Source organism: Bactrocera dorsalis, unplaced genomic scaffold (assembly GCF_023373825.1).
Source record: "Bactrocera dorsalis isolate Fly_Bdor unplaced genomic scaffold, ASM2337382v1 BdCtg067, whole genome shotgun sequence".
NCBI classification, from domain to species: domain Eukaryota; kingdom Metazoa; phylum Arthropoda; class Insecta; order Diptera; family Tephritidae; genus Bactrocera; species Bactrocera dorsalis.
The window spans coordinates 1-15815 of record NW_026038118.1 but is presented as its reverse complement, the minus strand read 5'-3'; the positions used below and the strand labels follow the sequence as shown (position 1 = coordinate 15815).

General features: G+C 37.2%; 1 protein-coding gene across 1 annotated transcript; it reads right to left on the bottom strand.

Annotated features, from left to right (window-relative positions):
- Positions 1-785: 785 nt before the first annotated feature.
- On the bottom strand, positions 786-13590 carry LOC105231545 (serine-rich adhesin for platelets; the record flags this gene model as incomplete). The annotated part of the gene is given in 4 exon segments (XM_049461609.1): positions 786-1771; positions 1988-2622; positions 7046-7142; positions 8811-13590. Coding segments are annotated over 4 exon segments (5334 nt in total). The 3' UTR covers positions 786-1536.
- Between the last annotated feature and the right edge of the window lie 2225 nt (positions 13591-15815).

The following is a 15815-nucleotide window of genomic DNA, read 5'->3' as shown; positions in this document are numbered from 1 at the left end:
TGAATTACACTGTTAAATTTGATGTCTGAAATAATTTGATCCCTGTTTGATGTAATGTCGGAAGGAATTACATCCAATTTGGCGCATCTAGACTATTTATATGAATAATTTTATCATTTCATTTCCACCTTATAAAAATATTTTATAAGTATTATGTGGCCAGCATTTCTTAATTTATATACATATATACATAAATATATAGAATTAAATGAGTTTTTCGATTTTTTTATTGAATAAGGTGAGATAACTGGTTGTGACTTTTTAAAACACTTTGTATATTTTATTGTATGTATTTCATTAAAATCATGATGTTTTGTGAAATAAATTAGTATTGGAGTACACCTACTAAGGCAGCCGTTATACGTCCTCTCTGCATAACGATATTTTGTTATGAGGTATAAAAGTATCCGAACTATTAAATTTCGTTATATATAGTTTCCTTTTCCATTTTTTTTTTATTTATTGCATTGTTATACTACATATGTAATTACTTTCTTCTTTTAGTAGTGTATGTATCGGTATTCACGCTTTTCCCCACGACAGTTGGGTCTAAGTAAGGGAAACAAAACCGGATTTTTATACGGCCAAGAACTATCGATTCGGCATTATGCATCGAAATATCTTCAGGAATGTCCTTTGCCGCTACAACAACAACAATAACATCGATATTCACGCCAAGAAAAGTTGGAAAAACTTGGTCGAACGTTTGACAAAAAAGAAAATTTCTACAGTTATAATACTTACGAATTCGGTATTTTGACCGTTAAAAATAAAAATAATTGCAATTCTCAGAAATATTCATATGATTTTATTTGTAACTGCTTTTAGACAATATCTCAATATATATAATTAGTTTCATTACTTTTTACATTTGATTCTGCAGTTATTTAACTGCGTTTTCACATACTCGTATTTAATATTTATTTACAACCTAATTAAACAAAATATAATTTACAATAATTAAAATGTATGTTTATATCACAATAATAGAGGAATATTTTCAATAGCATTATTATTAGTTAAGGCGATGCACGCATTTACATACCATAAATAAAAATAAATTGTACATAATTTTCTTTAAAAAAAGATATACATACATACAAAAGTAATACAAATTTATGGATAAAGAAGCGGAGTAGATGTGCAAGAAATTAAATTCTCTAGGTGGAGAAAGCTATGTAGATATAAATGGTATATACCATGATACTTAAATATATGTACAACACATACAACAGCAGTATTTATGTAAATACTTTGATTGGCATACTTATACCAGATATGTTTCTATACAAATATATTAATAGTACATATAGTATTACATCTTTTGACTATTGGGGGTACCAGAGTAGTGACAGACGACCCACCAAGTACATATAGTATATTTAAATTCGCAGCGTAATGCGACTACTTATTTACTTAAAAAATCAGATGTAAATTTCAATGTACGAGTATATGTATTTACTATATAGTATATGCATTTATATCGGACGATGATTTATATAGCCGATGATATACATAAATCGGTTACTGGCGATCTCAATTATCATTTGATAGATTTGTGATCTTTGTCGCATACATATGCGCCACCTTGTAAATAAATTCGTATTGTTCCTTGGTTTGAACAGCGCTCGCACGCCCGCGTCGCACATAATAAACGATTTGTGGAATGTCAACCGAACGCTTCGGTGTCTCCAGACTGCGTATGGCCATGTCACAGGCGATAATTGTGCCGGTGCGTCCAGTACCTGGAGAGCAGTGAATCGTTAAGGGACTAAAAGTAGAAAAAAATAAAGTAGAAAACAAACATGTAGTACAAAACGAACACGAAACAGTAACAAATATAAAAATAAACTGAGGCTGCTAAAACTCCTCTACGGCGGAACACAACAAATGTTCCTCTTAAACTTTTTGCTAAACATAAATATTGTTAACACAACACACGCAACCAGCCAATTTTTAAATACATGGACATAGATAATAAACGTACCCTTGATTCTTCAACGTTGTGCTTTTCATTTTATCCACACCCGAAACATTGCCATTTATTTCAGAATTCCCGCCACTTTCTTTTCCTTCGCCACTTACACGTTCCGTTCCCAATTTGTCCGCTACATCATCGTCTACCGTGATAACCGTGGTACCATTACCATTATGGACTATATCACCATGACCGTTACCATCTGCATTAAGTGTTGAATTCGAATTTTTCTCTCTCGCTTCGTTCACGTAACCTTTGAGAGATGAGCGCGCCTCCAATAACATTGCTATAATGGGTGCCTCTTCGTTGGGTACACCTGCTTCCGGCCACTTGTACCAGTAATGCGTGAGTTCACGACTCATATTCTCGGCTGTATTCTTAAGCATCAGTGTTGAAATTGCATATTTATCTTTGACTTCCCGATGTTTAAGCGTTATTTGGAAATCGCCGTATGTTGTGTGATTGTCTAAAGTGACAGATGGTGGCAGGTATTCGGCACACTTCTCGATACCATTCTCATAGAGATCGGTTGCTTGTATAATTACACGCGATTGTTGCTCCCAAATCATGCGCCAGAAGTCGGCAACTGTTGTTTCCAGCGGCGCTTGCGTGGCTATGTAGTAATTGGGTGAGTCTTTAGGGCCCTGTAGATTTGAGATAATATATTTGTTTGGTATTTAGTTATATTATATTCTAAATTCATACTAGAGAGTTTAAGAAGTAACAATAAAAAACATGTGTCTGTTTAGTGCGAAATTAAGCAGTTATTTGAAATAAATCGTCGAAGCATCATGAAAAAAACTGCATTCCAATGCTTTTACTTATGACTATAGATGTTATCAATTCGACATCTTTGTATTTTATGACTAGTGAACCTCATGTCCTTAGTACACATCAATTAGGCGATATACCCAATAGTAATGATAATGCAATTGTCCTGCAGTATTTGTTGCTCAAATGTACTCAATTAAGCTTAAACAATTATCATCTGATAGCTGTACAAATCATGAAACTGAACCGAATTTTCTAGTTCATATCTTTATTATCTTTACCGTTCAATATAACAGACTTTTGTACAGAAAAAGTGGAATAACTTGGAATTTGAATTTACATGTGTATTTAATACGTTTTAATTAATGCAACAAGTTCGTTTAATAAAATAATTGATTAACTTTCATAACTGGCGAATATTTTTCAATCATTTTTGTTGTTTATGACACAAATTTCAACCGAATAATTAAGGTCTGATTACATTGAACTCTTCTTCAGTTGAAAACAAAATACAAGCCAAAACATGTGCACATTTAGTATGTTATGTACATGTCTTAAATATTATAAACAGATTTCCAGTTATAAAAACGAATGATTCATTCATGTGTTGTTGTATTTTTAAAGTAAATGTAAATTGAAAAGATACGCCACTTTTAGTCACATTTGTCAGAGGTTGTTAAACCAAAAGTGCGACAAATACACAAACGCCAATGAACAATCACTGACATTAGAGCTGATTAATCAACGCCCTTTAATTCTGCTATACTATTTATGTTCATAATTGTTAAAAAAGAAAAAATGAAATTATAAATTACTTAAGTATTACTCAGTTACATTTACAGTTACAGTTTGTTTTTGTTTGTGAGTCCGACTATTGATCTTACGACAAATTTACGAACATACCATACTACTGTGGGCAAAAAAAGTAAGACTATGTTATAAAATTCTTAATTAATTCTTCAAAATCTATGTCATCCCCATTGTCCCTAATACACTTGTGCCAACCTTTTTTCCAATCCACGGAACAGTTGCTAAAGTCAATTTCCGGAAAGCCTTCAATGCTCGTATCAGTTCACGTTTAATGGCTTCAATTAACCACTTTAACTTAAAACGGTTTCCTCAGAGCGGTCGTTTGAGTTTGCTGAATAGTCAGACGTTACAAGGAACTGAAGCAAGCGAATACAATGGTTACGTCACAATATTGGTTCAAAGTTTGGCGATAAACTCACGAAGAATTAATGCAGAAGACGGCGTCGCATTATCGTGGTACAAAAACTGGTAGTGGCTGTTTTTCGAAAAATTTTGTGATATTGGAACTATTCTTGCTTTTACTTTTCTTGAAAATGGTTTTCACTGATTCTTCCGATGATAATTTATTTATAAGAATACGTTGAAAATGTGCAAAAGTGTTTTGGGGAGTCTACTTTATCACGAGCTCAAGTAGTTGAGTGCCACAAAGCATTCAGTGAAGATCGTGAAGTCAGCGAAAACTTGCCTCTTGCGAGTTGTGAATTCACCTTTGGGAATGACGAAAACATCGAACAAGTTATATGAGACCTCAAACATTTTTATAGATCGACTCAAAGCATTTTGGTTAATGTTTTAGGTGAAAAACGTATCAATGCTTAACTCATACCAAAAGGCTGAATCATTTCAGAAAGACGGTGAGTAGAGGTCGAAAACGACGCTGAGAAATCTACATTTATCAAACGGATCATTACTGATGAAGCCTCATGGGTTTATAAATCTGACGTCGACACTGTTCAACAATCTAGTTAATGGTGCTCCAAAAATGAGCCGAAAGCGAAAAAAATAAAATTCGGTATGAAAAATTGGATTAAGCGGTGACAAAAAACCTGCGACTTGTTAGCACTCATCGACTTTGATTCATCCAAGCTTTGCACTCTTCGGCTTCGATTCATTCAAGTTTTACACTGAGCCCATTGCGAGGTTTTACATTCCAACTTTCCCCCCTTTGATTAAGCTCCAAATTTGGCACAGCAAACAAAGGAAGTTGTGTAAGTAAGTTAACGCACTTCAAATTATATTTTAAGCTTGGATTGTCACCGTATATATAAATATGTATATACTATCTAGGTGCACTAAGATGAAACATAAATAAAAAGCAATCTCCCAAAATGAGCATCACTTATGCTGTAATATATTTCTGTATATATGCACGTCCCATAGGTACATATGATAGAGCTTGTGTAAAAAAGGAAAGAAAGAAAAAGAAATAAAATTGGAACATCAAACGATCGCGTAATTTTGCGGTTACTGCTTTTTATAATCACAAAAGCAATAATACACAAGGTAAAATTTAAACTACAATAACAACAAATAACAGACATTCTCGACGCACACAGTCATAATTATATATATAGCAATGTATGAGCAGACAGTGTGCACGAACATAACGAGTGTGCCATGCAAAAGTAAACGAAATGCTCGCCGTAAGTACATACTTATGTATGTACATATGTACAAAGAAATATAACAAAGACTATAAATCGTTATCATAAAACTGTAAATTATGGACTAAGATTACAAACTAGATTCTCTTCAGTGCCTGCACAGTGACAAACCTTCTTCAAAAGAGAAATGCAATATAACTATTTGCATTTATAAATATGTTTGATTATATGTGTACATACAAACAATAATTCGCTTAAATTTTTTCATAGCAAAAGTACACATACACTCAAGATCACATTTGGATTGGTCCAAATACATAGGTAAACTGTGCGCTCCCACCGAATCGATAAAAAAATCCTAGATTACAACCTTTTTTATGTTCGTGTGAAATTTGATCTCCATATGTCAATTAATGTTCTTTCCAGCTGTTTGTTTACAACGATAACAGTTTGCCTGGCGATACTGGTACTTATAGTATATTGGATCAATGGACACACGCCGCGTTCCCTGAAGTTTTTCAGTTTCATATATTTTTAAGTCCAGAACAGTTTTACCTCAGTCTGTTTGTGTTCTCCGTACCAAAACCAAACCGTTCTGAACATGCATGACTATATAAACATCCAGAAAACTAATGAGTTAGATATCTGTTTTATGCTTTATGAGTTTTGAAATACATACATACATATGTATGGACTGACTGGATTTGGTAGAGGGCGTTCCTAGCTAACGAAGGAGCAACTGGTCAGTGCCTCCGAGCACCTGGAGGGTCAGGACAAACATTTTCGCGAGACGTGTTTCTGTGAGTGGTGCGAGCCGAAAATGCAGCGTTCGTTAGAGCAGAGGTACGCGATTAAATTCTGTGTGAAACTCGGTAAATCTGCGACAGAGACTTTTGATATGATCAAGCAGGCTCACCCAGATGTTGCTTTAGCAAGAAAAGGTGTGTTTCGGTGGCACTAGGCCTTTTTGGAGGACCGGGAAGAGGTCGTGGATGAATGAGCAAATCTGGCAGCGCTGGATCGATGCAGAAGGTTCCTATTTTGAAATTTTTAAAGAATTGTAACGATTGTTTCAATACATTGTTTTAAATCGATTCAGTCCTATTGCTTTCAGGACAAACCCTGTATAATATAAATCAAAAAATTGTACGTGTTTTTCTTTACTTGCATATTCTTATTCATACTAATACATACATACATATGTACGTATTCATATGCACACCTATGAAGAATAAACTAATGATCGATCACGCGTCTGAAAGTGTTGCAAGTTCTATTGTTACCTTAGTCTTAAGAAACACATAGAAACTTTAGCGGAAATATCTGATAGGGCTCTCTGGTAATTAACGTATGATTTAACCGATTGTTGATATCGCAAAGCGACAAAGTTTGACAATTATATTTTCAACCATTCAGCTCGAGGCGTGAATTGACGCCGAAAAGTGATGTTCTGTAGTGCCATAAAGAACCGAACAAATACGGCAAATATCGAACAAGCCACTTATGATTAGAACTTGAAAGCGCCACCAAGGCATAAGCCAGGGGAAGTCTACCTAAGGCAGTCAAAAAAAATCGTTCCTGCTCATTTCAAAAGTCCGCCTTTCATTTAATTTTAATATTGTAAACGGGTTACATAAAATAGTCTAATTTATTAAAATAATATTATTGTTTTTAATATTTCAGCCTAATTTATTAAATTATTATTATTTTTTTTTAATATTTCAGACCGTTATGTCAATTTCTGTTAATTTATGTTACATTTACAACTGTTTTATTTATATTTTTTTCTTATGTGTATGTAAGTATGCAGATATCAGACTATATAGTAAATTTGTCTGACTAGATGTATGCTGCTGATAGTTAATCATAATTTTTTACTTACTCTGACATAATTTGCATTGATATATTCCGTTTTATCATCATCTCCAAGCTGCTGAAGTACGACACGCGTCTCAGGAAGCGGTATTACATTGGCATATCTAAAAACGTTGCGTTGTTTAATTGAATGCACAGACAGTCAACCAGCACAGAGAAATTAGAAAACGAGAACGAGACCGAGAAAGAGAAAGAGAGAAAACAATAATCATTAGAACACTTGGCAATGATATCAAGGAAACTCAATTAATTAATTAACTGCTTAAAATCACGAAAAAACACAGTGATGACTCAAGACGGTGCTATATCGAGCTACGTGCACATTAAGTATATGTATGTGTGTATGTATATTAGGGTGTAGCGAAATATGTAACATTTATGTTTTATAATTTTGCAACATATTGCTACAGTGTATAACAGTTTTATTAAACTAAAGGTTGTATAAAACTAATCGAGTTTGATTATATGTACATATATGTTCATATGACGAAAGGAGTTAAAAACCGAGTGATTGTCTGTCCGTCCGTCCGTCCAAGCAGTAACGTGAGTAAAAATTGAGATATCGTAATGAAATTTTGTATATATGTCCCTAGGGAAAAGATTAAGGTCAAGTTCGTAGATTGGCGTAATCGGTCCACTGCCACATGCCCCAAGCCCCAAGTTAGTAAGTTGGTAACTTGCTAGAGTATTAAGTGTTCAGTTATACCCAAACATAGCCCCAAAAAATTAATTAAGCCACACCCTAATTATGATACACCCACTCATGAGCAGTCTTATATGGCACACATAGCACATACAAATATTATTAGATTATAGGAGCTTAAATGTGGCGAGAAAACATTTGTAGAATGTGAGCTCCAGCAGTTTGTATGGAATTATTATGAACTACTCGATTAACAACGCTCCGAAATTGTGAACATAACTGAGTTTACAAATAATATTTGTATTTGCATAGCAGTGAATGCACAAATGTTCGTGAAAGTAAGTAGACATTGAGTGACCTCAGTAACGGTGTGGGTTTATTTAGTTACATACTATACACTAGGGTTCGTACAACACTGGGGGAAATTTAAATATATAGAACCATACGGTTATGACGTTTCTATAAAGTATTACTACCTGAATACTTGGCCGACAGCCACGAAATTGCTCAGTGAATTATTAGCTAACGGGTGCGTGATGCTTCAGTAATGGGGAAAGATAGAATATTAATAGTATTTACGGTGATGAAGTTGTAAATATGAGATAAACAACTCCTCATTTAAGAGCGGGTACTTCTCGACAGAATTTAGAGTTTCCTAGAGTAAATAGTTCTTTGCCACAATCCTGATCTACTCGCCTGGATAAATATTCTGCCACAGATAAGATTTAAAGTATAAAGATTAAGTTAGAAATGTTTGATGTTCTTAAAATCAACCAAGTTAATAGAATGTAATCTGTTTATTGTAATTTTTCGCCATGTTGAATTCTCCAAACTACATATAACTCAAATTATATTTCAAAATCCCTAGAGCTATTAACCTTCTCCCTTAACTTAGAGCTACGCAACGATCAATGTCACAGTTGAGTAATATCTGACCAAAAGTTAAAAATTAATTCTTATCTTCAATGTTAAAATGATAAGATTCCTAAAGTACACATGTGACATAGCTACACATATCATATGTAAAACTATAGAACACATATCGGCTACTTAAATATGCCAGCTCTTATCATAAGGGTATGTGTATGTGAAAGAATTCTAACATCGTCATGGGACGAAAGTAACTTACCGATTTTTATCTTCACAGCCCGCTGGTACTTCATCTGCGCGCGCAATAATTTGTGGTACATCCCTGAATTCTTCAAATATGCTAGATCGACGCTCTATAAATTTGCCCAATTCACTGGCGCTTAGCGCATTATGTCGCAGTGAAGGATCATCGAATGCAATATTGCCATAGGAGCGTTTTGAGGCGCGCAGAGCACCCTTACGTCGCACACTGCCCAAAACCGAGACATTGTCCAGACTGTAGGCGTCTAAACTAACCGGTCGGCAACGTTGACCATAGGACATTTGCTTCTGGCGCTTACGCATTAAATAGAGAAAAGCGACAAGCAATATTAGCGCCACAACGCCGATTATGCTAACCGTAATGGCAATGATGACATTCACATCCGTCTCATTGGTTTCACTGGAGTTAGGACGCATACCGGAATTAATCATACCCGGCACATGACTAGGAGTGCTGCCGCTGTTTCCACCACCAATGGCGGCGTGCAATGTGGGAGGTAACATCGTTGTTGTGAGAGTGGCAATCGTACTGGCCACTTTGGGAATATATGCATTTGTGGAGGACTCCACGGGTGGACTAGGGCTACTTGTGGTGGTTATAATTGGCACTAGCGGAGATATAGCGGCAGTACTGGTGCTGGTGCTGGTGGATACTTCGGTAGTAGAGAATACTGTGTACACTTCTTGCGGATTCACAGCAATACTGGAGGTAATTGTTGGCGGTTGATTTAATATAGAAGTTTGGGTGGTAGACGCAGCCGTTGTCGATTCATCGAGCAGATTTATTAACGGTGGTTCGGTGGTTGTGCTGACACTACTTGTGTTGGTCACTCCAGTGCTATCCGGGTTTATGGCTATCGTGGCCATAGTGGTGCTGCTTGTACTGATAGCTGTTGCTGTTTCTCCGTCCTGCACACTGGGCAATGTCGTTGCATTGCTCACATCAAATACTGACACAACGCGATACGCTTCAGTTGAGCTTTTTTCACCGCCGTCCACTTTGGTGACCCCTAAATTGGTAACAGTGGTTGGTGCTAAGGTAGTTGTGCTAGTTATTTTCACTGTCGTCTTGTCCAGTTGATCGATGACATTCGTTTCAATTGAACTTTCTGTGTCATGTGTGCCCTCCGCAACTGTTGTGTGATTTCGAAAATCGACAGGTGTTGACGTGTTGGTGGTAGTAGTGCTATTCTCGAGCACTGGCCCACTTGCTTGTACTGTTGTTATTTCCAGTGGGATTACGGTCGTTGTCGTTTCTTCGTTTACGTTTTCGTCGCTTTTAAGGGTTGTTGCCGCATACAAAACTGGTTCCACTGCAAATTGCGTTGGTGGCGTCGTAATTGGCAATTCCGTTGTGCTTGGCGATGTTGTTGTTGTGTCTGTTGTTTTGTTCACTGGCACTAATAACTCATTTATGGACGGCACAGTTTTTTCTGTTGTGTTTGTCTCGTTGAAGTTCGTCACCGTCTCTTCTAGCTTTTCAATTGTACTTGAACCTGTATCGCTATTCAACGTCGTAGCTGTCGTTGCGTCGGTGGGTCGCTCCGCTGCGTCCGTAATGTGCTCAGTGCGTACTTCTAATTCTACTTCATTACCAATTTGGCTAGCTTCCGTTGTTGTTGCCGCTGTTGTTACGGTAAGCACTTCACTTGTTTTTGCATTGGCATTTATTTCTACCAAATCGGTTGACAATTCCGTGTTTATTAAAATATTTGTTGCTGTTTCTGTAATATGATTACTTTCTGTGGTAGTTTCCGTGGTAACGCTTGGGGTTTCGTTTTGCGTCGCAATACCCTCGACCGTCTCCGTACTCGCACTCGCGTTTACGTACGATGTTTTCTCACTTGCACTTGTCGGTCCGTTCACTTCGCTAGTCGGTTGCTCACTAACTGTTAGCAATGTAGCTTGCTCCTCAGTCACATTCGCAGTCTCGGTTACAGTTTCGGGTTCTCGTTTCAACTGCTGCTCAAGTGTAACATTGTGCATGCCATCACCGCTGCTCATATCAACTTTTGTACTGCCAACGCCTGCATCAACATTACTCAGCAGCGTAGCTTCTGTCGTTTTAGGTTGCGCTTCCAGTGCTGTTGCATTATCCCAACGCGTTGGTGCTTCGCTGACGTCGCTCGGGGGTGGTGTCGTTGTCGTCGTCGTCGAGGTTGACTGCTCAACTGGGAGCGCCGTTAACATTGTTGTAGTGGTTGATGTTTGTTTTGTAGTTGTTTCATTTGATACTGGCATTGCTGTCGCTGCGCCAGCAGCAACGTCCAACAGTGCCCCTGGCGTCGTTGACGTAATAATGAAATTGAAATCTTCGCTTGGCTGCCGTTGTGTACTACTCACCTCTGCCGCGTTAATTTTTTCCATACCTGCCTTCTCAGCATTCGTGCGCGGTGCAGATGTTTCAATTGCCATCGCCGAAAACTCATTCAACGGCTCTCTAATGCCTGATGTCACAACGGTACTCGTGAAATCAGCGCTTTTATCGTTATTATCAATTGATAAGGGAGAGTCACTTGAAAGTGTTGTTTGTGTGGTGGGCGGGTTGGTGGTAATTGTAGGCATCGCTGTTTTCGTTACTGTGTGAGTGGTATCAACTTCATTCATTGTTTGCGTGGCACTAAATTCGTGCTCGACATTCAACATCGCAAACCCTTCGGTAGTTTGATGAGCTGCAGTTATATTTTCTACGCTAGCGTTGATCTTAAAGGGTCCATCTGTTAACCATTTTTCAGCCATTTGAAGAGGTAATTCTGTCTTTGGACTTTTCACTGAATCAATTTTATCCTCCTCTAACGTGTTTCCTGTCAGCAGATTTTTTCCTACTGTACCCTCGGATTCCAATTCGCTGCGCATTCCCATCACTTTGGTCCAATCTAACAAATTTTTCTCACTGTAATCGCTTACGTTCATTGTTCGCTCGGTGGTTAAAATTTCATTTGCTTGCCAACGAAGATCTGCGCTTTTGTTGTCTAACAAAGGAGTACCATTCATATTCGGTGCTTTGGGCACCATTCTCATGCCCGCCAGGGACCAAACTTCTGGTCCGTCGGGTAGATTCATTTGGGAGTTAGTTGAATTGTCATTAAAGAATTTTGCCCGTTTCTCGGCTGAAGAAGGGTTATTGATATGCAAATTTATCTGAGATTCTTCCTTTGTCACTGTAGGTTGCGTTACTATACCAACAAGAGATTCAGTTTCAGGCTCTGAGGCGTCAATTGTTTTAAAGTTAACTTCTATTGGATTTTTTGTTATTTCTGCCTCCGTTCTTTTTTGATTGGAATGCACATCACTGCCACTCTGTTCAGAAATTTTTGTATCTCCTTCCACATTTATTTTCGTTTGTAACATTGGAGTTTTTGATTCGTCAATTTCGTCGCCCTTACGTTTTTCACCAAAAGCCACTTCTAATTTATTTTCGCTACTATGCACAGCGCCCATTGAACGACCCATCGTTTCTTCTAAACCAAAAGCATCGTGCCCACCTTCAACTTTACTTTTCAGCATGCTGTTGACATCCTCAGTGCGATTTGTGGTGGGCATGTTAAGCTTCACAGCTATATCTTCCAAATCTTTTAAGATTTCTTCTGTTGTTGCTGGCTGCTCAGTTTTATCATCTATAGATACAGCGTTGACCTGCCGTTCCTCATTCTCCCGTAACGTCGTCTCATCCAAACCATTATTGATATGCTTTTCTAAGTTTACAGTTGGCATCGGTTTACCCAACCACTTATCAGCTTGGCTAAAAACGTGCTCTGCACGCCCGGTATTCAACTCTTGCTGTTCTTGGCTCAACTCTCGCGTATCTGTTGGTTTATTTGTGACCTCACTTGCAGCATGATGCCATGTGGAGACATTAGTGATCCCTTCTTTCACCTTTATCATACTCTCTTTCATCATCTCCTTAGTGTTCTCCGCTTCATGACTTTCCACTCGATTTAGCACCAACGTTTCGCCTGACTTGTGCTCACCTGTGCTCGCATCGCGATTACCCAATGCGGGTAGCAACTTTGTGCTTTTCACCGATTGTATATTTTCACTTTCACTACCGGCGGTTTCGAAGGCGCTGACGCTGGCACTTGCGTTTGCGTTCGCGTTGCCACTCTCGCCTTCTGCTGATTTGCTAATCAAGCCTACTTCATCGCCGCTTATGCTCGTCGTGTTCGGATCACTCGGATCAGTAATGGCTGTCGTTGCAAAGTCATGGTCACTCGTAGTGAATTCCACACTTCGCGTGGCGTCATCGATTGCACGTCGATTGAAGTGTCGCCGCAGTGGTGTGTGTGGCGGAAGGCCTGCAAAGGTTTGTGTAATCAATGCCAACATGAGCGCCCGATAAAGTGTGTTTGTCGAATTTGTTATCATTTTTGTTATTGTTGTTATATTTTTTTCGGAGCAACGTGCTAATGATAGTTATTACAAATATAAGTCTCTAATGAAGTTCAAGCGAGTAATTTAAACTCGCTTTTAACTAAATCTTCAAGACAATTTTCGTTTGCTTGTTCTTCCACCCGCGCTTTCGAAAAAAGTGTGTTTATATTTCTTTCTATTGTTTTTGTTATTGTTGATTACCCTCTATGCACAGTTGGTTTTTACCGCTTTTGTTGTAGTTGACTTTGAGTGTTTCGCAATTGCCTGCTGACATTCCATGCTCCCATTTTGGCTGTTCACTTGCCCGTTTGTAGACCGAAGCGCGTCGTTGAAGTCTGACTGCGCATGCGCTTCGCAGTTTTGATTGCCGTTTCTTCCAATTAATTTCGAATTTGCCTCGTTAAAAGTTAAAAGTTTGAAACGCTTTGGCTTTTATGGCGACTGTGAATAAAAGAAAACAGTTATTTTAATTTAATGGGTGAAAAGGAAGATTATACAAAACATGATATTAACTATAAGTTTGCAAACATATCTAGCTAATGGAAAAAGTATTTTATTTGGTATGGAGTGATGATAATTAATTGCATTCCAACTCAAGACAAGAACCCGAGGCAAAAACTATTTCGTATGTTCAGGCTCAATATAATAAATATTTTTTTTATATTTTCAAAGTTTATCTAACGGGTGATCCGAGTAGAGGCACATTTTTTAAAAGCTTTTTTTTGACAGATCACGCATGAGTTGTGTCAAACTGTCATGTTATTTTTGTTCAGAATTGTTTCGCATTTCATCAAGGAAAAACTAACGCCTGAACAAAGTTTATAAATCGTTCAGCTTTATTATGAAAATTCACGTTCTGTAAAGAAAGTGTTTCACGCTGCGGTCAACATAATAAAACTACTAACTTCGCAACACCATTACCCCTCTTGAGATCCAGGATTCATTATTGGATAATATTCGACCAAATATGTTCAGCACGCAGTGAAGAATATATAGCAGCCGTAGTTGAGAGTCTACACGAAGACCGTGGAGAGTTGATTCGGCGTCGTTCGCAGCAACTCAGACTGACGTATGAAACGACTTGGCGTATTTTACGTCGAGGTCTTCAAAAAAACAACGTTTGGTTTGTGGGACGGTGGAATCATCGGCCCATATTTCTTCAAAAATGATGCCGATATGATAACGTAACCGTCAATGGCAACAATTATAGCGTCATGATAACCGACTATTTGATGCCTGAAAGCAAAATCGTGATATCGGTGATATTTGATTTCAACAAGACGGCGCCACTTCCCACACATCGCATCAATCAATGGATTTATTGAGAGAATTTTCGGGGAGCAGAAAAGGTCAGGTTTTGGGCCAGTCAATTGGTCACCAAGATCGTGTGATATCTCACAGTTAGACTTTTTTCCTGTGGTGATATCTAAAGTCTGAAGTTCGTCATCGAAAATTAGACTCAACGAATGGACCTCAATGGATGAATTTGAGACGTAGCTGCGGGCAAAATTTAAATGAGATAATGATCAAAAAATAAATGCCTACGAATGTCCTTTCGAATGATAGTAACAATTCCCATTGAATTTGAAGTTTCTGTGTTTCGAAACTATCTTTCTCAAAACGATACCTACGATTTCTCAGGTTCTACTGGACCTATTCTTAACGTATTAACTACTTGTATATCGAAAAGAGTAATACAAAAATTGTTTTTTTTTGTCAAGCAGTCCTTAGTTTATCAACTGCTAATTTTGGAAATATGTAACTTTTTTTTCCTGTACTATTCTTGTAATGTTAATAAATACCAAATAGAAAAATATATACTAAAATTATTAACTGCCTGTTTTACGACACTTAAAAAATCTCTTCAATTTCATGTCTCTAAACTCTTAAAGACTTTATGTAGACAAGTTCTGAATTTTTTAATAATTTTTTGAATGCATCATATACAAATTTATATACATACCCTTATTCAAATCTACATGTATGTAAATTTATACCCCATATATGTAGGTATGTAACTAGATAACTGCAAAGTCAATCGCCTGAGTTCATTAGCCTAATATTTGTTCTTGCCAATGTTTCTTCGGTGTGGCAAAAGCCAAACACGAGCAGGAGTGTTATCTGGCTACCTTCATCAGCCATATTTAGTGCATCAACTTTGCACACAAGTTAAAAGGGTGTTTCATTTAGAAATCGGAACTATTTGTATTTCATTGCTAAATGAGTTCGTATTTTTTGGTAATACTGTGGTTACTAGTTTGAATAAAAAGGTAGGTGAATGGGAGTCAAAATGATACAAATCTCGGTAAGAAGTAGATATTTAAATTTTCAACATATTTCGGTCGATTACAAGATTTTCATTGTCATATCTCAAACATTATGAATATATAGACACAGTGATGCGTTAAATTAAACCATTAAGTTATTGGTTTTTTGATTACAATGCACCCATTTTACACCTGATTCAAGACATATTTAATATTTAAAGTTTATGAGTGTACATCGTAGTATTTGAGTGAATGAAAGATTTGCGTGAGCCTTTAGGAAAATTTGCCCCATACACTCAACACTGTAGGTGCCATTTAGTCTATTGCCAGCCAAATGTAAACAAACACAAAAAGAACAATATTTT